Here is a 21,728-nt window from a genome sequence, read left to right as displayed (position 1 = left end):
TACAAGCGACGGATGTGGCGAAGACCGCATGTGTTTTGGTGGTTGTGGTTGTATAGGTGGCTGGTGATGACCAGCCTCGTAAAGTGGATTTTACATTGAAATTGAATGGAATTATGCTCATTCGATTAGTGGTGGTATTGCTTGATCTTAATTCTCGATCTATATTTCACTAGATCAACATGTTTGATGTTGACCTGTTCAACTTGTTCGAGGTCTCGACCAAATCCTGATGTCACCGCTTTTCTCCCCACTCGACTTCACCCAGAACTATACCATTGGGATCCCTTGGGCATCATGTATAGCCCTTACCATAGGCGTCCCTTGCCTGATTACTTCTTTGCATCGCCACTGGTCGCTCTGCTCTATCCTTTCCACCAACTTCTTCTTCGTCTTCGGGGACCTCCGCGTCTTCCTTCAACAACCCAGCCGATCCGCGTTGTTTGCATCTCCGACACCCACACACTCGAATGGCCAGATGTACCAGACGGCGACCTGCTAATTCACGCCGGTGATCTCGCAAATGATGGTTCTGTGCGCGAAATCCAAGCCGCGGTCGACTGGCTGCACTCCCTCCCTCACAAGCACAAGGTCGTGATCTGCGGCAATCACGATAGCTACTTCGATGCGCGGTCGCGTTGCGACGAAGACCGCGACGAGAATGGCTCGTTCGCAAATGTATCCTCATCGACCGCTTCAATTCGGTCACTCGACGATATGAATGCTGCATCGCGCATTGACTGGGGTGACATCCATTACCTTCAACACTCCTCTGTCGAACTGTCCTTCCCTACAACCTCAGACGCATCATCAGACACTCCTCTCACAAGCTCCAATTCCCGGACTCTTACAATCTACGGCGCGCCTCAAATACCAGCCCTCGTCCCCTTCGGCCCTGAACACGCTTTCACATATCCCCCACACCACGACGCCTGGTCCCGCACCATACCTCCGGAAACAGACATCCTCGTCACCCACACGCCCCCACAAGCCCACCTCGACATGTCCCCAGTCTACTCAGCCGGCTGTCCAAACCTCCTCGCGGAGACATGGCGCGTCCGCCCGGCCCTCCACGTCTTCGGCCACATCCACGAGTCCGCCGGTTCCGAGCCCGTCTTTTGGGACGAGGCCCAACGCGCCTGGGAACGACTCTGCACATCACGTCGTCCACGCGCGCAACATAGTCGCCTCATGACACTATTCGGGTTCTTGCGCGATCTATTCGATCCCTCGGGGTGGGCGGATGCAGCTAGAGTCTTGATGTACGGTATGCTTGGGGTCATCTGGGCGCAGGTCTGGGGAGGCGAGGCTAGAGGTGGCTGGATGGTGAATGCTGCATGCATGTACCGTGCCAGTGGAAAGCTAGGCAACGCGCCGCAAGTGATTACTTTGTGATTCTATATGATTGTGCATAGCGTTGCTTGTTGGGGGGCCGAGAGTTGATAATTGTTAATACGGAAGCTTTTTTAGCTCTGGGCGTGGCCCTGTGATCTTATTTGAATTGTTGCACTCCTTCATTGCAAATTGGAAGTGCTGTACTATATGTCATTATCGAGCAGGGGTGATTCCCTTGGACCCGGCTTCTTGTATTGTCTTACACCTAATGTCGGCCTGGATCGCCAAGAAGCTGGAAAAAGATCATAGGTTTAATATACCACATGTCGAACCCAAAGTCTGCTACGATGTGGAAGTTTGAATCTTTGGACTCTCACCCCATGGGTATAAGCACAGGCCCTCGAATGGTGCGCCTAGTGGGCCCTAAGCCAGTACCGAGGTGCTGCCTAGTTCTCTTAGGCAGACAACCCCAATGAAGCTTTTCAGGGGTCTAGTAACACCCCACGGCGGTCTAGACACGAACTGGACAGTTCAGAACATATAAAGGCCGCAGCAGTTGTCCAAGCATTGTTGAACAACATTGAACAGACTGTAGACTCAATCTCTGGACTTCAATGGGCGAGTTACCCCCGCCATCTGGTCACATATTCATAAACTAATGACATTGTTTAGGATACTCCGAGGTACCACTTTATTGTTTCTATTAGTTTTCTCCGAATGAGCGACGCCGATGCATAGTAGGTACACTGCCATCTGTGTGGCGTCAGCTTCAACATCGCTCGTCGCCGCAAACCAGGAGAGCCAGACCTCGCGAGCTGGGACTACGAAGGCGTCCAAGATGACTACCCACCTGTCGACGAGGTCCAGGGCCTGTTGGAATGTGCGAAGAAAGGCTGCTGTGTAGCTGTCAAACAGCCTAAAGATGAACATGAGAATGATTCTGAAGATCCCGACTATGTGCCACAGGAAGAAACCGAAGATGAGCTGGAGTATAACTCTGAGCATGAGTCAACCGATGCCATGAGCCTTGATGGAGAAGAGGATTATCACGATGATGAGAATATAGATGACGCAGATTCGTACCAAGACTTCCTAGCACGAACAATAATTCCGCAGAAGAAACTCCGGGGAGAACCTGTTGGAAATCTCGCCTACTCAAACAACAGAAATGAGATCATCCTCCCCATTACATCGGATGAACTGCCGAGGGGATACGACATGACAGAACTGGAACATATACCCGGTGTAACGTGTGAAGAAGCCAGAGCTTACTCAGGCTATGCAATCTCACTCCAAGAGATGCGATGCTGTCGCACAGCCCAATTCCTCGTCCACAAAGATGCCTCCTCCGAGCCCTGGCAACCTGACGGCCTCCATGAGAGCTGGGAAATATCCGAAGATTATTTCCTCTCCGGTCAATGTGTTGGTATGGCCTCGCGTGATTGCAGTGACCAAGATGTCTCGCCTGTGCGAGGGGGTGTAGGTACCGTTCATGCTGACAATATGAACTTTGGTGTAAGTTATACCTTCGAGTGTTTCGTGAAGAGAATGTTTCAAGGCAAGAGTCGAGGTTAATCTGCAGTAGACGGAGTGGACCCCCGCAAACGATATCGCAATGCCGTTTCATCCGTGGTGTTTTGACATTTTTTCTCGACAGTCAAAAGCAAAGTTCGGCAAGGTCAATGTTTCCGGACTCATGAAGTGGCGGAACCCAGCATTTGGCTATGATGATTTTCACAGCTTTCCGCGCGATGGTGATGTCTATGAAGCTCAAAAGCAGTTTTGGTGCCATTATTCTGGCAAGGAATACTTAGCTGCCAACCCCCTTTAGGTGCCTGATCTGTCGGTTTTCCTCGCGGGCTTTGACAGTGGCAAGACGGGAAAGGATACACATGGGGTTAAACTTGACCAGGATATAAAACATACCCCAGTTCCATCTCAACCTAGTGGAGTCGGCAATCTGGCCTCCCTGTCCTTGGATGTCCGCCTTCTTCTAGTCGACTATCTTGGACCTGCCGACATCACTAGCCTACGAATCGGTTCCGAGGCATTTGCAACCCTTCCAAATGGCATATGGTACAGACTCGTACACGAGGAAATGCCCTGGCTATGGGAAGCTTGGAATGGACCTGACTCTTCGCATATTCCTTCCTCGTGGACAAGGGTGACGGCGAATGAGGTCAAGGTAGTATTCAATGAAAAGAAGCGCTACTCCAGCATCCTGGGTGATGGATATGGGCCAGCAGACGAGATCGCTGGTAAACTCCTTACTCTATCAAGTGGGGTACCTGAGCAGATGAAGTTGTCCAGGGAAAACACGGACTGGCACAGACTTTTTACACAAATAAAGCGCAATTGGCCCAAGCTCAAGGGGTTGCGCAATCGCAAGCGAATCTGGGAAGACGTTGAGGCTATCATCCGGCGCATTGTGGAATGTGAAGGCCAGTGAGGGAAGATGGGACGCTGCTGTTAGACTACGAAATATGCCTTGTCGAGTCATGTACCGCATCGTCAAGCACGAATTACAGCTAGACGGCTCGGGCCAACGGAACCCAGAACGAATGTTATCAAGATGCCATATGACAGAATCACGAGACGTGGGGGCTGTCAACGCCGAAGACCCACCCTAGAGCGACGAGAACGGCCTTCCCGGCACCTGAATTCCAAATTCACCACATTCAGCTTCACGATAATGCATCCCAGTTCAATGGGATTATGCCTTGCCCCCTATAACGTGAAACGTACTTTTGTTTAGCGGCTGAAGATCCCTGTCTAGCCGCGACGCCGGCGCATGCCTCGCCGCATCCTATCCCCACATCCGGGTATCGCGGAGGAACACCCTTCAATTAGCTCTCAACCCGCGGAGTGAAGATCTCTCAGTATTTTTCAGCTCCAGCTCCAGCACCTACCAAATTAGGATCTAGCTATCTACACCCCGGTCTTTATCCCCTGTTTCCACACCAACTTGTCGGCTCACGTGGACAATTGGAATTCAAATACTTGTATACCGTTCATAAACGGCCCCCAAATTAATCAAAGCTAGTCCTTTTTGTACCTATCAGCTGCGCGTGGCTTAGACATTGGGATTCACTTAAATTCGCCCAGATATATCGAGGATCCGAGTGCATAACAAAATTTTCATCACGCATTCTCGGCGGGTTTCTCTTTCTGAACGACCTCATTATCCACTCCACCTATCGCCAATCTCGGTCTACAATTTCCTGACATGGAATCTTCCAAAGCAACATTTTGCTCCTTGTCAGCTCTACTTGAACGGACTCATTGTGAACATCCCAAAGTCCCATGCTCTTATCTGGTACAACGTGCCACAGCACCTTGCAGTCAGAAAATCAGTCAGAAGAATTGCAAATCTGCAAGCCCTTTCTTTCCCATTTTGCTGAAAATTCTTTCTCAAGTTCCCAACGAGGATTATAAATTCTCCAAAGTTGTCAACGAGCTTGCAAAACTATTTCTCTGTCGCAGTCATTTGCTCCATGTCAAGCAAGCCAGACGTCAATGGCTTGGGGAATTGAATGACAATAAAACGAAGCGTCATTTGTTGCAAAGATTGCGGGAGCTCTATGATACTGAGGCTGGTGACGGATCCGAGGGGGCGGTATCTGAGCAGGATGAGTCCGAAGAAGACGACGAATTCGAAGAAGATCACGACAATGAGGATTTAGCCAACGAAATTTCCGTTTGTTCTTTTGAATCCTCGTTTATCTTTGAATCCTATCACAAGAATACAACACAGGAACAGGTGACAAGGAAAGTCACTGCTCTTGCGAAGCGACCACTCGGGAAGATCTCCAAATATACTGGCTACATATACCTCTTTTCCACCATTTACCCGGGGATGGTGAAGATAGGATATTCAAAACTTCATCCCAAAGTGCAACGCCTTTCATCCCACAGAGGGTGTTACCAGGTAATCGACATGATTTGGGAAAAGAGCACATCCAACGCATTTCGGGTGGAACAGTTCGTGCTTGCAGAACTCTCCTCTGTGCACGGTAAGTTGAAGGAGAAGTGTCAAAAATGCAAGACCCATCACCGAGAATGGCTTCAAATTGAACGGGAAACACTCGAAAGAACTATATTGAAATGGATCGCATTTGTTGACACTCAGCCGTACACCCGACAAGGAATGTTGAAGAAAAACGCGGTATTGCCCCCTCCTTTTAGCTCTGATGGTGGCTCAGGAAGCGCTGCCCAATCTACTCCCACAAAAGGGCCACGCCATTCTTCTCCTCTTTCCAAGATTCCGGATGTGACCACCAAATACGTGGATTCTGATGAAGAAGAGTACGACGAAGAGTCCGACGAAGATTCTGAACAAGAGTCTGACGAAGAGTCTGACAAATCTGGAGACGACACGGCAGTTCATTCTTTGACCGAAAGATTTCGTCAAGTACTTGTTTCCAAGGCTGAACGGAAGACTGGACGTTGAGAATTGATGTTGATGTACCCCCCCAAGGCTGATATATTTTTGGATCGTATCTCATTATATGCTTTTCTTATTGCCCGCGTTATTTGTGCCGAAGCATTCATGTTTTTGGTCGTCTGTCTTTTGTGGATAATTTAGAGCCATTCATGCATCTTGTAAACCATGACAGTAGTTCCGTCGGATAACACCTTATACTTGGGCTCCAATAAACTGAAACGTACTTTGGCTAGCGGCTGAAGATCCCTGTCTAGCCATGACGCCAACGCATGTCACCTCATCGCTTCCCCATAATATGGTATCGCGGAGGAACCCCCTTCAATGAGCTAGTGATCCGATAACCGACGATCACGCGATATCTTTCAGCCTTAACCACCTTCCAAATTGGGAGCTGCCTATCTACACCCTAGCTGATATACCCCTGTTCCCAAACCGATACACGGGCTCACGAGGATATTTGGAATTGAAATAGTGTATACTGTGCATGAAAGGCCCACAAAGTTCGTGGAGATCTTTCTGTTTCTATCTCTAAGCTCCGGGTGGCTTAATGTTGGGACTAATATAATTCGCCCGGACATCTCGGAAATATTAGGGCATACCAATCCATTTTCTCGCCATTGACAATTCTTCCATCATTCTAAAGTCTTTCAATCTTTTGAGACAGTCTGAGTTGTCATATTTTCCGCGAAAGTCGTTCTCTGTTCATGAAATACTCTTCCCAGAACATGGCACCCTTACGCAGGAGCCCAACCTTTCCCACGAGCCCAATTGTACCCACGAGCCATTGCTCCTTGTCAGAACTGTTTGATTGGATTCATTGTGAATCACCTGCGATTTCATGTCCTTATCTCGTACTACCGTATCTACCATATCGGCTTTGGTCCGCCAAATCACCATGCAGAGAAATGATCAGTCCAGAGAATTGTCGACATGCTAAGTTACGTTTTGCCACGATCAATTCAGTGCTCTCTAAACACTTTCGCGAGCCCAGTGATGAGATCCTACTGTCCGACACCCTCGATGGCCTCGCAAACACAGCTCTTTGTAATAAGCATGTGGAGTCCACCGATGAAGCCCGCGATCAGTGGTACATGGAGTTGAATGACGGCAAAATTCTATCCAAAATGGAGGCAACCTATGGAAACTTTTCTGATGGGAATCTTTCTGATAAGGAAGAGAGGTCCGGTGAAGTGAATGTTAGCGAGAGGATTCCCGTTCCCGATATTCAGTCATCATCATATAAGTGGGTGCTCTGTACGCCGGACATACACGATTCGAAGGTCGCCGAGAACATCACCCGGCTATTGGAGAGCAAACTCGAAGGCTTGAATTCACAGTGTGGGTGGATCTATATTTTCTCTACCGACGCCGATGGAATGTTCAAGATTGGCTTCTCCTCGCGTCCTCCCAGTCTGCATCGTTTTGCAGCTCATATGACCTGCTATAAGCAATTCATCGAGGTCATGACTGTATTGATACCCTATGCTCGTCTGTTGGAACAGTTAGTCCTGACTGAGCTTGCAGGTCGGCATTGCAGGCTAGCAGAGAAATGTGTATGCGGGAAACTTCACAAGGGGTGGCTTATGATCGACCAAGAAACACTTCTGCAGACTGTGAAAAAGTGGGTTGAGTTCATTGAATGCTTTCCATACAGTGCCCAAGGAATTCTGAAGGAAGGCTTGGTATTACCCTCTCCTGCTTTGAACTCCCAAGATAGCAACTATAAAGACTTGACTCCCCAGAAGTCTTCCCCGGAAGTCTGAAGTCTGAAGTCTCGACTCCCAAGAAGCTCAAAGACTGTATTCTTAAACAACACAATGACTCGACCCGGGAAAAGCCCAGAGACTTCACTCTCCAAGGACAAGGCTTGTCTAAGGACACCATAAGAGATTGTCTGACGCATTCCGTGCAGTGGCCTTTCCCGAGAAGTAAGCGTTCCCAAGACGTTGTTACTTTCCATGACCCCTCATATCTTCTGTTCATTTTTTTCATTTTCTTCCTTTTGGTACATTTCGTTTATCACCTCTGCTTTCTTTTCTGTGGGACGGCCCCTAGTAATATTTCTGTTCATCTGTCTTCCGTGGGTAATCTAGAGTCTTCTATGCTTCTCGTAAACTACAACAGTAGTTCCGTCGGATAACATCTCATGCCTTGGCACCAATCTGTACCCGCCGAATCTCGGCAGAACTATCTGCCAGATTGCCCAGTAAACGATACCCGCAAGTAAAATTACGATACCGACCACAGATGCTAGCCAGTATGGAAGCGAAGTGTCACCCTTTCCACCGGGCGGCCTAATGAAGGGTGCGACCAGCTGGAACGCTTGACCCGCCATGAAAATTATGGCGACGGACCACCAGACCTTGAATGGCCGAGGAATGTCTGCCGCGCTCCATCGAAAATAGAACAAACCCAAGACAACAAAAAGTTGATAACGCTTGACGGGTAACCTTCAAGGTCAAGAATAAAGTTGTATGCATCGCCAAATGGGATTGCTACGATAACGATGAACGAAGGAATGAAATGTAACGGCAACCCAGATGAAGGGGAGCCAAATGGCCAAGTTGATGCCCAGAACTTGGGGAAGGGAACGACACCTTCTTTTGCAAGTTCTTGATTCACTCTTGCTTGGGAATAAGTGACGGTCATAACAGTTCCGAACGATGAAATGGCGACCAGGACACTGCAAGAATTGATTAGGTCAGGGGTACAATAGAATGGTTAACTTTAAGTCACCCAATGGCACGTTCGGCTGCGCTGCCAAAAACCTTTCCCATAAAGAACGCAGCAACGGTGGTACCACTAGCTGCAATCTCCTCCGGTGTGGCAGCTGCGTAATATGCCACATTCGCCAAGAGGAACAACATACCGCAGATAGATAGACCGATGGCAGCGGCGATCTTCAAGGTTCGAACAGGATTTCGAATCTCGTTTGATACATATGCAGCATTCGACCATCTTACTTCAATTATCAGTCCAGTACCTTGAGGGAGAAGTTGGAGAATTATATTACCCTGCATATGAATTCAAAACCTTGAATAAAGCTGTCGCATACATGCTGCTTGATGTCGATGAGCCTGCGAACGAGTTGTGGAAACTGGCGTAGGGATCTCGAATCGCAAAACGACCGTGATCAAAAGCTTTGGCTTGTGATAAACCGCTTCGAGGTAAACCTTCTCTCCTCCACTGCGCGGCATCATACAACCGAGCTCGAGCCATACACAAAGACCGGCACCAGCGAGTAGAAAACCTAATACCCATAGAAGCAACGCTGCACCAACACTCCCTGCACTACTTGTGACCGATGAGGGCGTTGAAAAGATTCCCGTACCGATGATGCGACCGACACTAGTATCACACGGACATCAGCCTGGGAGAATCTTTGTGTGATGTTGTCACATACATTAGAAACATCATTGACCATATTCCCAGGTGACGTCCGAGTCCACCTCGAGTCGACTCGTTGAACTCCAACTCCCCCACCTTTGGGCCTGACGGTCGATCGGCCGCTGGAAATTTTCCTCAGTATTTCTCCGAAGATCAGATAGTTATGGGTTGATTTGATGAGTAATGAAACTTGACGTGCACTTACGTTTTTAATATCTCCAGGGTTCCTCCAGGTCATCTGGGACGTTTAGACTTCCAATCCAAGGTTCAGGATCTATATATTCACCTGTCTACTTCTTATCTAGAAATCTTACATCGATTACACTTCCTTTGCATGTTTTGGGAATTGTGTGTTTTTTAATTATCGATCGATCGCTTTCGCTCATTTAGAGTTCATACCAACGGCCGATAGTCATTCCGCGTGGCTTTTGTCTAGGAAGCTAAAAAATCACATTAGGCAACCAGAAGATGCCTGTCTGGAGGGAAAAGCATGGGGAGTAGACAAGTACCTGAGAAGATATAGACGTAGAGCGGGACACTGGGAGTATTGGTACGCGCCCTCCATACCATGTCCAAGTATAAGCATGTGGTCATCTGCTAGATGCTCAGGCACCTAACCAATGGGGCTTTGGTTTATATATGACCACGTACAGTATACTTCCAAGGTCCTTTTCGTATCTCTTCTGTAGGCACAGGTGGACAAGTTGATCTCTTCCTATTTAATCAAATACCAACAGCTGGTGAGTTCTTGAGCCATTAAGTAGTGTTAACATTCGCCAGTCGGATCGAAGTGATGAGGCTCTTGTCTTTCCCACCATCCCTGTGACATTGAAATTAAGCTCGGGGCCAGGTTGCTGCCTAACGGCTTCAATTACCCACCTTCCAACTTTGTCAAGATGTAAAATCTCACATCTACCTACGTAGCTATCACTATAAGCCGTGGTCCTTGGAACTTTGTTGGCATTGTCGTCATCACGTTGTTATCGCCTGAATTAAAGCTCCCTCGGGCTCACAGACACCCCGACTCCTTCCGCTGGAATCATCACACATCTACCCCTTAACTCAGAACAGGTCTATGAACGGAAAAACTCGGTCAGCAATGTGACTCACCCAGATCGGACATTTCCGCAAATCTAACCCAAAGTAGCCTCGAAATTCAGGGTCCGTGTAATTGCAGCCAAAATACTCGGCACTACCCGAGCCCCTGATTGGCCCACAACCTAAACCCCGTTAATGCCGCCTCGTATTTTCCCCTTAGCCATCCAGGTTTATCCCCGAGAAGTTTTCTTGGTCCGTTTATTTCGTCCTTCGGCCAAATCGTGTCCCGATCTCCGATCTGTAGTAGATAATAGGCACTGCGCCCGAACCATAGGTTTCTTTGTAGTTTCAGGGTCCAGAGGCGAAAGGGTTCAATTTTCTTTTCTGCCCCACTTAGTACTTTAAAGCTTAGGCTTTTTCTTTCTTAGAAATTTCCTATTCAAAAGTCTAAGCACAATGACAGAGAAGGATTCAAACACCATAACGGAGTCTAGGGCTTTGTCGGAGTCTTCTGCCACTGAAACTTCGGGACAAGATGTCGAGAAAGATGTTCAGGCTGTCTCGAAAGAGTCAGAGTATCCTCCTTTGTCCAAGGTGATCATCATCATCATGGCTCTCTACCTCGCTGTATTCTTGGTCGCCCTTGATCAGACTATTATTGGTGTCGCGATCCCCAAAATCACTGATCAATTCAAGAGTATCTCGGATATTGCCTGGTATGGAAGTGCCTATTTCCTGACTTCAACTGCTTTACAACCCTCCTATGGTAGGATCTACAAGATCTTCAGCGTGAGTGTGAAACTCCCTTTTCTTTTGACGGCCAATGGCTGATATCTTTCAGGTCAAATGGGGCTTTCTCGTCGCTGTTGCCATCTTTGAGATCGGCTCGCTACTCTGCGCTGTCGCTCCATCCAGCACAGTACTTATTGTAGGACGTGCCATTGCTGGAATCGGTGTCGCGGGTATCTTCTCTGGTGCCATGGTCATCATTGCAGCTACCGTTCCCCTTCCTAAACGCCCGCTTGTCTTTGGAATGTTCGGCATGGTCTGGGGCATCGCCTCCATCGCTGGACCTCTACTTGGCGGTGCTTTCACCGATGGCGTCTCCTGGAGGTGGTGCTTCTACATTAACCTGCCTATTGGCGGTCTTTCTATCGGTGTCATTCTGCTCTTCCTTCGCCTCCCGAACAAGATGGATCACTCTGGAGAGTCTATTTTCACTCGGATCAAGCAACTGGATCTCATTGGAGCTGGCCTGCTTATTCCTGCTATCATCTGCCTGCTACTTGCTCTTCAGTGGGGAGGAAATCAGTATGCTTGGAATAACTCGCGTATCATTGGCTTGTTTGTTGGATTCGGTCTTCTGGTCATCCTCTTCGCAGCGTCGCAGGTCTACCTTGGAGAACAGGCCACCCTCCCTCCCCACATCTTGAAGCAGCGCACCGTTCTGTCTGCGTGCTTGTTCGCTCTGTTCTTCGGTGGTGCTTTCTTCGTTCTTGTTTATTACGTCCCAATCTTTTTCCAGAGTGTCAAGGGCTCATCGGCTATGAAGTCTGGTATCCAGCTTCTTCCACTAATGTTGGCTACTGTCGTCTCCTCTGTGGTCCTCGGTGGTTTGATTACCATCGCCGGATACTATACACCCTTCTTAATTGGCAGCGCTGCCATCGCCGCCATCGGCACAGGTCTTATTACCATGTTCGACGTCGATATCTCCAGCGGAAAGTGGATCGGCTACCAAATTGTCGTTGGTGCCGGAGTTGGCGCTGGCTTCCAGGTTCCTATGACCGCTGTCCAGACTGTTCTTGACCCTTCCGATATCCCGGTCGGAACAGCCATGGTCATGTTCTTCCAAACTCTTGGAGGAGCTTTGTTCATCGCGGTTGGACAGTCTGTCTTCCAGAACGGATTGATTGATGGCATTAGCACTTACGCCCCCGGTGTGAGTCCCGCCGCGATCGTTGGTGCTGGCGCGACCGAGATGCGCAGCGTTCTTGGAAAACTTGGACAGCTTGATCAGGTCGATGGTGTCATCAAGGCCTATATGAGCGGCCTGCGTGATACTTACCGTGTCAGCTTGGCTCTGATGGTGGTCGCATTTGTGGCTAGTCTTTTCCTGGAGTGGAAGAGTGTGAAGAAGGCCGGTGCTGAAAATAAGGAGGTTGTTGTCCCGGCTCTGTAATAAGACTTACATTGAGGTCGATAGAATGGTCGGATGAGCATATTTAATCGTTTCTCTACAAGTATACAATATATAATGTTAATTTTCACAAAAGCGGCTTCACTATGTCTCATTTAATACATTCTCTGATAAGCACCAATTTCAACATCACCATGCATAAAACTCTGCGAAGACAAGGCCGAACCAGGCGATATTGGGCCGAGCCCGGAAACCTGAGGGAGGTACAAGCCTTCCCTATTGGAGGGACGGCCCGTTGCCGACCGGCGGTACCTGGGCATAGGACTTGGGACCATGGGATTAAGCTAAGTCATAATCCGAACGCACCCATCATAGATTGGTCGCAAAAGTGTAAATCAAAACAATGAAGTGAGGCCAGATGATCAGATTAATTCTTAGGAGGACTGAGAGCCTCGGGACCGTTGATGGGGTTCATGGAGTGAACCGGCATTGCCTCAGCTAAATCATACCGGCAGCATTTCAGCCCCGCCATCGACCTTCTCCCCAGTGGGAGATCTTGTTTTCTAGGTCTTTCTAGTCAATTGACCGGTACCTGGTGATTGTGGACCGCTAATCCCTATTTGGCTCCCTACCAATAACCCCTCCCATCGTCCGGGACCCCGCATTACTCATGGGTTTACCAGTCCCTCGGCCCCTGGAAATAAACTTCACGATCAACCACTTCAGCGCCAGAATCCTCCAATAAGCCGGGGTTTTCTTTCACGAGTTTAATAGGTAAAAAATTGGGTTCCTTGTGAGGTTATTTCATGCTAGTCGGCTCGGACGATTATCCCGGCGAAGGAAAGTTAGGAAAAATCCCGGCGGCACAGGCTGCATCACTAGCCCCGGTAGCGTAGGTAGAACCCCTCGTCTTGGGGCCCCACGTCCCAAATCAGATTGTGAGACGCTTGATGGTGCTAAATTCCCTGCAGTTGTTCTTCACGAGGACTATTCAGGCACCATAAATTCTACGCTAGCAAGGGCTTGTCGTCTTCTTCCTCCCCAATGATAGCGCAGTGCCTGATATTCAACTACGTCACTTGCTTCGGGTCATAGTCTCGTGCTGAAGAAATATAGGAAAAATCCCGGTGGCACTAGATGCATGATTGGCCCTAGACGTAGATGAAACTATGGCCTCCAAACTTTGTGCCTCACTAATGTTACCTTGCATTATTGCGGAGTGTATTCGCAGATAAACAACCATGCCTCTGTCGGGTAAAGCATGCTTGTCCTATCTAGCATATGCTTTGATCTAATTTCTATTGGAGGAAAATTCTATCCACTGCAGTAGTTCTCAAAAATATTGATCTGGAACAAAATTCAATAGACAACGTGACATGTTGGTTGAAGACTATAAAAGGATGAACTGATCACTGAGAGACTTAACAGGCAGCCTCACTAGCAGTTCAAAATCGCTGTATATCTGAAAACTCTCAAAGGCGTGCCAGTCACGATTTACCAGGAGTAGTCAATATGGTGTCACGAGTAACCCGATATGCTCTAGGCCTCGCTGCCACGAGCTCCCTTGTGGCTGCTGGACCTTGTGACATCTACGCGTCCGGCGGCACGTCCTGCATCGCCGCGCATAGCACCACTCGTGCCATGTACAGCGCCTTCAGCGGTGCACTCTATCAAGTAAAACGGAACTCCGACAGTACCACGACCACAATCAAGCCGCTCTCCGCTGGTGGTGTGGCCAATGCCGCAGCCCAAGACACTTTCTGCGCGAACACGACCTGTGTAATTACAACAATTTACGATCAGTCCGGCAATGGCAATCATCTTACCCAGGCTCCACCAGGTGGCTTTGACGGCCCTGAATCAAATGGCTACGACAACCTGGCCAGCGCAATTGGAGCTCCAGTCACACTCAGCGGCCAGAAGGCGTATGGAGTCTTCGTCTCACCTGGCACTGGCTACCGTATTGACGTTGCTAATGGCATCGCTACGGGTGACGAGCCTGAGGGCATGTATGCAGTCCTCGATGGAACTCACTACAATGGTGCCTGTTGCTTCGATTACGGCAATGCCGAGACCAGCAACACCGATACGGGCAACGGCCACATGGAGGCCATCTACTACGGTGACAGTACCACCTGGGGCACTGGTGCTGGCGCGGGCCCTTGGATCATGGCCGATCTCGAAAACGGCTTGTTCTCTGGCGTCAGCTCTGGTCAAAACACCGGCGACCCGACCATTTCCTACCGGTTCGTCACTACGGCTGTCAAGGGCGAGCCAGATGAGTGGGCCATCCGCGGGGGCAACGCAGCGTCTGGCGCATTGTCAACGTACTATAGTGGCGTGCGCCCAACTGCGTCTGGCTACAACCCAATGAGCAAAGAAGGCTCCATAGTTCTTGGTATCGGCGGCGACAACAGTAACGGCGCCCAGGGCACGTTCTACGAAGGCGCGATGACCTACGGCTATCCCTCTGCCGCCACTGAGAACTCGGTGCAGGCTAATATCGTAGCCGCTAAATACGCCACTACCTCGCTGGTCAGTGGCACGGCGCTCACTGTCGGTTCCTCTATCTCTCTGCAAGCCACCACAAGTGGATATACGACACGTTATATCGCACACACTGGCACTACTATCAACACCCAAGTCGTCACCTCTTCCAGTAGCAGCACTCTCAAGGAGCAAGCTAGTTGGACGGTTCGCACCGGACTTGGGAACAGCGGGTGTTACTCTTTCGAGTCCGTCGACACTCCGGGAAGCTACATTCGCCACTACAACTTCGCGCTACTGCTCGCGGCCGACGACAGCACAAAACAATTCTACGAAGATGCCACTTTCTGCCCAATGGCTGGCCTTAACGCCGGAGGGAGCAGTATTCGATCCTGGAGCTATCCCACCCGCTTCTTCCGCCACTATGAAAACGTCCTCTACATTGCGAGCGAGGGCGGTGTTGATACATTTGATGCTACCGCCTCATACAACGCCGACGTCACCTGGGTGATCAGCAGCGGTTTCGCTTCTTAGTCAAGAGTCTGGTGAACGGCCAGGGCGATGCAAATCGCTGCCGAGGTCTGATTGTACATAGTACCTATTGTAGTGGAGGAAGTGCTGACTGCATGAACTGGCGGTCTATCAAATGATTCAGCATTTTGTGATATATAAGACTTTCTGCGCGCAGCATAGCAATACAGACACACTTTCTCTTCCAAACCACCCCTATATGTTCTCCTCCCCTGTAGACCCACTAACTCCAGTGGCTGACCTGTTGGCAAACAGACAGACAGAGGCGGGTCTCCCTACGGGTTCCATTATTCACTATGTAGCTATACGTGCTTGATTCGATCTGCCAGGTGAGGCTTTCATATCTTAGCTACAGCCGCTTTTATGAGGGCGCTTAGTGTCAGGCTCACTAAGTAGATTTTAATTGCCGGCTCTACCTTCTTCAGTGTTGGCCAATCCATGCATTCCAGGCGCAAAGTTTCTACGCGTCGTAGTGAATGCAAGGGCATAGAAAAACAAGCATGTAGGTAAATCAAGCATTTTCCACGGCCATGTTTCACAGCGAAGTCCCCATTGTACTCCTCAAAGATTTTATTACGGCTTATCGATACGTATTTCTCATATTTAATTTAGCGCAGAAAATGGCGTATCTCCCCCGATTAATAAATTATCGGCTAAAATTGCAAGACATGTCAGAAGAGCATTATTGAGTCGATAATGGACCTATGGGTTGTTATCATATGGACATGGTTAATTCTTAAGTCTGGCATTCATATTCCCGAGGTCACCGAATTATAAAATTCTCTATTTCACAATAGCAAGCAAGAACCCATCGTAGCTCTTCGACCCCACAGTCTGCATTACAACAGCATCCACACGATCATCCGCTCCAACATTAGCCACAAGATCAATAGCGTCCTTCTCACGTTCAGCATCACCAACAATACCGGACTCCAACATATTCCGCACCGCATTGTCAATATAAATCACCGAGCCCTTGCCCTTGGACAACTTGACTCCAAAATCAAAGTAGTTCCACTGGTTATCCCAGTCGGCATCGATAAACACGAAATCAAAGGGCTCTCTTTCTCTTTTCTCAATCTCCGCTGCGAGCCTCGGTAGAATATTCAAAGCTGCTCCAAGGAGGACGTCGACCTCTTCGGGCACTTGAACACCGGCTGTTCGCAGGTTCTCGATTGCAACATCGCGGTGGTGCGGTATGACTTCGATGCTAGTCACTTTTCCCCGTCCCTTCATGGCTTGCGCGAACCAAATGCTGGAGTAGCCTCCCAGGGTGCCGATTTCTAGGACGTTGCGAGCCGATCCAATGGTTGTGAGCATCGAGGCGAATTTACCCTGGATCTCGGAGACTGCGATCATGGGAAGGCCTTTCTTCGTGCTGTTTGTGTAGGCATTTTCGAGACCTTCGTCTGCGGGGAGAAGGTGCTTCTTGACATAAGCGTCAACAGCTTTTCTCTGGTTGACTTGGTCGACAGACATTTTCAAATTTGGATGGATAATTGAAGTTTAGCTTAGAAAGCAGAGCTCTGTGAGAAATAAGACTAAATGCTGATTCTGATGATAATCCAATGTTCCGGCTGTGAGTCGTCCTTTAATACTGTAGTACTGACTGTTATTCATGTGACCCCAGGAAACGGCTCGGCTTTACGGTTCGGACCTTGGACAAGCTCCGATTGGAAGATGCAACCTTCCGCGGATCAGATTATGTCGCCAGCCATACTTTGCGGCAAATTTCTCCTATCTGTAGAATAATCTTATCTGATCGTTCTATGTTCATTGATCTTACTGGATAGGCGATCTAGGCTGCCATCTCGGAACGAAAAGTCTCCGGGTCAGCTATTCAGCATAGTGAACTAGCGCCGAGATCTCCGAATCGTTGACCAAGATTTCTCTACATTCTCCAAAGGGATTTTTAAGTTTGCTTCGAAATATCTGTGATTTTTGATCTAAGCATGGTCATAGTGCCTTTCCTATAAGAAATCAAAATTATCAAACGTCCAAGCGGCCGGATCACCAAAGAAGAACTCCTCTTCCAAAGCCTCTAAAGGAAGGTCAATCTACTCCATATTAGCCACTTGGTATTCGAATGTCAAAGAAAGAGATTTTCACTCACTGCTGGCATAGTTCCATTATGGAAAGGAACATCGGGAATGTTTACAAAATCGTTTGAGCTTTGGATCAGTGGTTCTGTCAATTTGAGCTTTCTTTAATGTTAGCCTTGCATCGTCCTGAAATGTATGTCATGATGCAGAAGATAGACATACCTTGTTCTTTGCGGAGTGCAGGTCCTCTTGTGATGCGCGGATTCTATAGTATTGTCTTGCCACATGCTCAATTGCCTGTTGCTCCTGCATCGTAGCATCTGATGGATCTACTGCCGAGCGAAGCAAGGCCCGGGCTGCGGAAATATACCAATATCTTGTGAAATCTGTGCCAGTTCGAGTGGTTCTGTCTTCAAATAAAATTAACGAGTCTTCGAGGTAGCGGATGAATGACGAGATGTTCGCCCCGAATAGGTCCCCTTTGCCGCTGGTTAGAATATATTTAATATGTAGAGGGTTGGACATACCTATCACATTGCAACAGATGTAAGCATTATGACACACTACCAAAGCTGCGCGGAAATACTCTTGTCGAAAGAGCAGAAAAAAGTAATAATTATGTTTAGTCAGTTGTTGAACCTGCTCCAGTGTATTCATTGCTGCTTGGAAGCAGATCATGCGCGAGACGGAACATCGAGAATTGGGGCTCCTCTTTTTGGCGAACGGCGTATGGAGAAGAATCAAAAACTGCCTTAGTTGGATCTGAAGAATAGAGCCGGCCAAAACACCCTTTTTGATGTCCGTCGTTGATTTTGTCCACGAAGGGAGTTTTTCAAGTTCGGCCGTCACAAGCTCTTCGTAACTTGCGATCTGTTCCCATTGTAAAGGGGAGCTGATGTCGTTGACAACAGAGTTCAAGGCAACTCTGAGAGCAAAACTGGATCTCGAAACATGCAAGAACGAACTGCCAGTATATTCGTCCCAGTTCTTTGCGCGAGATTCGTTCTTCTCTTCATCTGTGAGGTCTGTATCATGGATGTTCAGAATGGAAGCGCAGTCTGAGAATATACCCGCCGAAGAAGACGGCATCCCACGATCAATGGAAGCTTGAAGTTCCAACTCGGCAATAGTGTTCCATAGCCGACATCTCATCTCCCGGTCAAATCCCGATACCTTCTCTCCAAGAAATCTCGGGTCTCGGTGGAAACCCGCAGCCATTGCCTGTCGGAGAAGCGTCCCGGCCTCTGTCCAGATGCGTTTCTTCTTTATGACATTGACTTGTTTCGAAAGAATTAATAGACATCGGATCTGCCATATGCTCAAATAGATCTGTTTTTGACTCTGTTTTTGAAGCCACCGCTCAGAAACCTCGATCCACAAAGCCGCCCGTTCACGCGCAACGGCACTGTCCCCCACGTATGTGAGACTTTCATTGGATAGACAGCTTGCGGTGGACATCATCAACAACATGAGAACTAAGAATGCCGGTCTTGACGAGTGTTTGTCATCCCGAAAGCTTTTGTACTCCTCCCAAAAGCTAGGTACGTGGATAACCCGATAGGTTGTTTCCACTGTGTCAAGATAGATGTGGATTAATTGGTCTGCGATCTCTTCTTCTGGGAACAAGTGGAGAAGGCTCGCATTCACAGATGGGAATGAGGATATCTTTTCTACCTTCCATTTCATTTGCAGTGACTTTAATTCGCGTTGGACACGTGGTAGAGATGGGTGTAGTTTGATGCTGTCCCGCATGAATGAGCGGAGCTCAGGAAACTGAAAGCATCAGCATGATCACTTTAAACGGGTATTGAGGCAACATACATCTCCAATCAAACTAGTAGGATTGCTCCCGCCATAGTATTGGGTCCTGAAGTTCTTTCCTCGAAAAATGACATTTTCTTTCTTCGGTGCGTGTTCAGGCTCCAACAGCTGCTGTGTATCGGACATGATGGCGGGCCTCTCGTGAGTAATCATATTAGTAGCTGCCTGGTCACTCAAAAGCCCCCAAGTGCCTTGGCTCTGGATAGCCTCTAGCACAGGATCTCTCGTTGCTCCAATGTTGGAATTTCTGCCATGTGGTGGTGTAACAATAGAGTGGGACGAGATTGGTGTAGGAAGGCCCTGCCCCTGGCCGGAATGATTATCACCCTCGGACTGAGGTGGCTCTGATCCCGGTGGAAAGTTGTATGTACATGCGCTTTCCTGCGCTCGACATCGACTGCAAGAGGGCTGACTGCGATCGCATCTCAACTTGCGACGCCGACATTCCAAACAAGAAAATGTCTTCCTCTTGCGCTTTGCTGGAATGCTTGGTGATCGCGCAACACTTTGTCTCACCGAAGAAGCCATACCGCATTCAGCCTCAAGCAAAGATCTGATAAAATTGAATCAAGGTGCGGAAATGGCGAAGGGTGCGGAGATATTGAGGTGAGCTCGGAGTTTCGGAGATGACGCGGAGATCGCCTCGGCTATCGAACTTCTCCGAACCGCTATTTAATTTCCTTCCATAGCTCATGCGCAATGACTGACAGGTTCCCAAAGCCGTCCTGACAAATGGAAGCTCATTCTCCTTACTCGATTATTGATCTATTATTTCCTTTCTCACAGATTTATCTCCATTATCGCTGACATTTAATGAATTGAAGCTGAATCTAGAACTTAATGACAACCTTGCTCTGATGCTGTGCAGTATATAAATAGTCAAAGGCATCATTCGATGTGGTGAATGGGAAGATTTGATCCACAATCGGAGACAAGTCCACTTGCCTTTCCTCGAGAAAGTCACACAGCTTTCGCTGATCAATAATGGAACCGACAAAGATCCCCCTATAGCCAAAATCAACCTTCAATGCCCATTTGAAAAATATGTGATAAATGATAAACTCACTGCATCTTTGCGGTTTTCATCAGAAGCGTGACGACTGTTTCTGGCTGGTGCTGTGTTTCAAAGCCCCCAAGAAATCCAATCAATGAAACAGTTCCCTTATTAGCCAGCGAGGCAAGGCTCTGCGCAATGGTGGCAGGTCCAACGTTTTCAATGACAATATCTGCACCGTTACCACTAGTTAGTCGCATGACCTCATTTTCCCAATCGGGATGGGTTCTGTAGTTGACGGTATCAACAGCGCCCGGTGGACCCAACGAGCGCGCCATCTCCAATTTCTTGTCGGATGAAGACGTAATGATGGGATGGATACCAGCTGCTAGACATATTTGTAAAGCAAACATGCTCACACCACCAGTTCTTGTTTGTTTATCATCAGTCAATGGGTCATTCTTTGACTTGCGTATAATAGGCAGCTTACCTTGAAGCAACGCGACTTTACCCGAGTTGCTTGAGCCTGGCATATCGAGAGCATTCCATGCTGTCGTACCAGCACACGTAATAGTCGCTGCCTAGGTAATGGTCAATCTCTGTACAACCAGCATGACAATGGGGGTTCAACCTCTTCCCAAGATAGATACTTTGGCAAATGAACCAAGACATTTTCTCGCAGAACACCATCAATATCCCCGCCTAAGACTGCCTTCACCTTCTCGGTCCCCGTCAAGTTGTTCAGATCAAAGATTGGCGCGACGCGATCGCCAACTGCGAATTTGGTCACTTCCGATCCGATTGCAATCACTTCTGCTGCGCAGTCTGAAGCCGCAATACCTCTCTTCAGAGGAGAGCCTGGATACTTTCCATGCAACATGGCGACGTCCCTGTAGTTCAGGGAGACGGCATGGTTACGAATAAGTACATCATCAGGCTTGAGAGACAATGGAAGATAGTCTGTCACGAGCACCAGCGATACAGGGTCTGGCCCTTCGGTTCGACGAAAGGCTCGAATTGTTCTAGGAAACGACATTCTTATTTCTCTCAGAGATGGGTCAATTATGTGTTGACTACAGCGTCTTAAATTCATCAGATCTACCTCAAAGCTACATTCTCATGCTGAACAATGAATTAATAAGCTTGCATCCCACCCGGCGGGATGGTGGGATGGTCGACTAATTGAGAGCCAGACCTATTATTCATGCATTGTAAATAATAAAGGACCCTGGGGGCTCGTAACGGTAATATCAATAATTGATTAGCCTCGCTTTACCAATGCTTGGTAATGTCGTTGCTGCCGAATATACACATTTGTACATTTCATTCCTATGTCTGACTGGCTCGCTTATAATAATTGACCTTATATCGGGGATACGAACGGCTATTTTACCAGCTATATTGTACCGCCTATAGTCGATATTACTTTTCTACACGTATAATTAGCAATATGCACTCCTTTATATCCATAATCTCCCGTGGGGCAGTTTTGATATTTTACTAGGGAGGTCG

The 21,728-nt window shown here is 48.3% G+C and overlaps 10 protein-coding genes across 10 annotated transcripts; 6 read left to right on the top strand and 4 right to left on the bottom strand.

Annotated features, from left to right (window-relative positions):
• Positions 1 to 294: 294 nt before the first annotated feature.
• Positions 295 to 1,392, top strand: N7443_007254 (metallophosphatase domain-containing protein; the record flags this gene model as incomplete). The annotated part of the gene is made up of 1 exon (XM_056887310.1): positions 295 to 1,392. One exon carries the CDS (start codon positions 295 to 297, stop codon positions 1,390 to 1,392), a length of 1,098 nt encoding a protein of 365 aa, XP_056739001.1.
• A 263-nt stretch (positions 1,393 to 1,655) lies between these two features.
• N7443_007253 (uncharacterized protein) lies at positions 1,656 to 3,781 on the top strand (the record flags this gene model as incomplete). Its single annotated transcript, XM_056887309.1, has 4 exons — positions 1,656 to 1,739; positions 2,005 to 2,015; positions 2,100 to 2,847; positions 3,164 to 3,781. The coding sequence occupies 4 exons, from the start codon at positions 1,656 to 1,658 to the stop codon at positions 3,779 to 3,781; spliced, it is 1,461 nt and encodes a 486-aa protein (XP_056739000.1).
• A 777-nt stretch (positions 3,782 to 4,558) lies between these two features.
• On the top strand, positions 4,559 to 5,782 carry N7443_007252 (GIY-YIG nuclease family protein; the record flags this gene model as incomplete). The annotated part of the gene is made up of 1 exon (XM_056887308.1): positions 4,559 to 5,782. One exon carries the CDS (start codon positions 4,559 to 4,561, stop codon positions 5,780 to 5,782), a length of 1,224 nt encoding a protein of 407 aa, XP_056738999.1.
• Positions 5,783 to 6,681: 899 nt separating this feature from the next.
• Positions 6,682 to 7,539, top strand: N7443_007251 (GIY-YIG nuclease family protein; the record flags this gene model as incomplete). The annotated part of the gene is made up of 1 exon (XM_056887307.1): positions 6,682 to 7,539. One exon carries the CDS (start codon positions 6,682 to 6,684, stop codon positions 7,537 to 7,539), a length of 858 nt encoding a protein of 285 aa, XP_056738998.1.
• Positions 7,540 to 8,116: 577 nt separating this feature from the next.
• N7443_007250 (uncharacterized protein) lies at positions 8,117 to 9,190 on the bottom strand (the record flags this gene model as incomplete). Its single annotated transcript, XM_056887306.1, has 4 exons — positions 8,117 to 8,459; positions 8,513 to 8,738; positions 8,832 to 9,124; positions 9,180 to 9,190. 4 exons carry the CDS (start codon positions 9,188 to 9,190, stop codon positions 8,117 to 8,119), a joined length of 873 nt encoding a protein of 290 aa, XP_056738997.1.
• Positions 9,191 to 10,657: 1,467 nt separating this feature from the next.
• On the top strand, positions 10,658 to 12,383 carry N7443_007249 (MDR family MFS transporter; the record flags this gene model as incomplete). The annotated part of the gene is made up of 2 exons (XM_056887305.1): positions 10,658 to 10,990; positions 11,043 to 12,383. The coding sequence occupies 2 exons, from the start codon at positions 10,658 to 10,660 to the stop codon at positions 12,381 to 12,383; spliced, it is 1,674 nt and encodes a 557-aa protein (XP_056738996.1).
• Positions 12,384 to 13,853: 1,470 nt separating this feature from the next.
• N7443_007248 (alpha-L-arabinofuranosidase B) lies at positions 13,854 to 15,362 on the top strand (the record flags this gene model as incomplete). The annotated part of the gene is made up of 1 exon (XM_056887304.1): positions 13,854 to 15,362. The coding sequence occupies one exon, from the start codon at positions 13,854 to 13,856 to the stop codon at positions 15,360 to 15,362; it is 1,509 nt and encodes a 502-aa protein (XP_056738995.1).
• Positions 15,363 to 16,142: 780 nt separating this feature from the next.
• N7443_007247 (O-methyltransferase) lies at positions 16,143 to 16,838 on the bottom strand (the record flags this gene model as incomplete). The annotated part of the gene is made up of 1 exon (XM_056887303.1): positions 16,143 to 16,838. The coding sequence occupies one exon, from the start codon at positions 16,836 to 16,838 to the stop codon at positions 16,143 to 16,145; it is 696 nt and encodes a 231-aa protein (XP_056738994.1).
• Positions 16,839 to 17,329: 491 nt separating this feature from the next.
• Positions 17,330 to 19,348, bottom strand: N7443_007246 (fungal specific transcription factor domain-containing protein; the record flags this gene model as incomplete). The annotated part of the gene is made up of 5 exons (XM_056887302.1): positions 17,330 to 17,416; positions 17,473 to 17,559; positions 17,624 to 17,880; positions 17,929 to 19,174; positions 19,223 to 19,348. The coding sequence occupies 5 exons, from the start codon at positions 19,346 to 19,348 to the stop codon at positions 17,330 to 17,332; spliced, it is 1,803 nt and encodes a 600-aa protein (XP_056738993.1).
• A 704-nt stretch (positions 19,349 to 20,052) lies between these two features.
• Positions 20,053 to 21,252, bottom strand: N7443_007245 (zinc-dependent alcohol dehydrogenase family protein; the record flags this gene model as incomplete). The annotated part of the gene is made up of 3 exons (XM_056887301.1): positions 20,053 to 20,227; positions 20,289 to 20,797; positions 20,848 to 21,252. The coding sequence occupies 3 exons, from the start codon at positions 21,250 to 21,252 to the stop codon at positions 20,053 to 20,055; spliced, it is 1,089 nt and encodes a 362-aa protein (XP_056738992.1).
• Between the last annotated feature and the right edge of the window lie 476 nt (positions 21,253 to 21,728).

This window comes from Penicillium atrosanguineum (assembly GCF_028827265.1).
Source record: "Penicillium atrosanguineum strain IBT 20685 chromosome Unknown utg000006l_segment0_segment0, whole genome shotgun sequence".
NCBI classification, from domain to species: Eukaryota; Fungi; Ascomycota; class Eurotiomycetes; order Eurotiales; family Aspergillaceae; genus Penicillium; species Penicillium atrosanguineum.
Note: the sequence above shows the minus strand (reverse complement) of the source record. Positions and strands in the feature narration are given on the sequence as shown.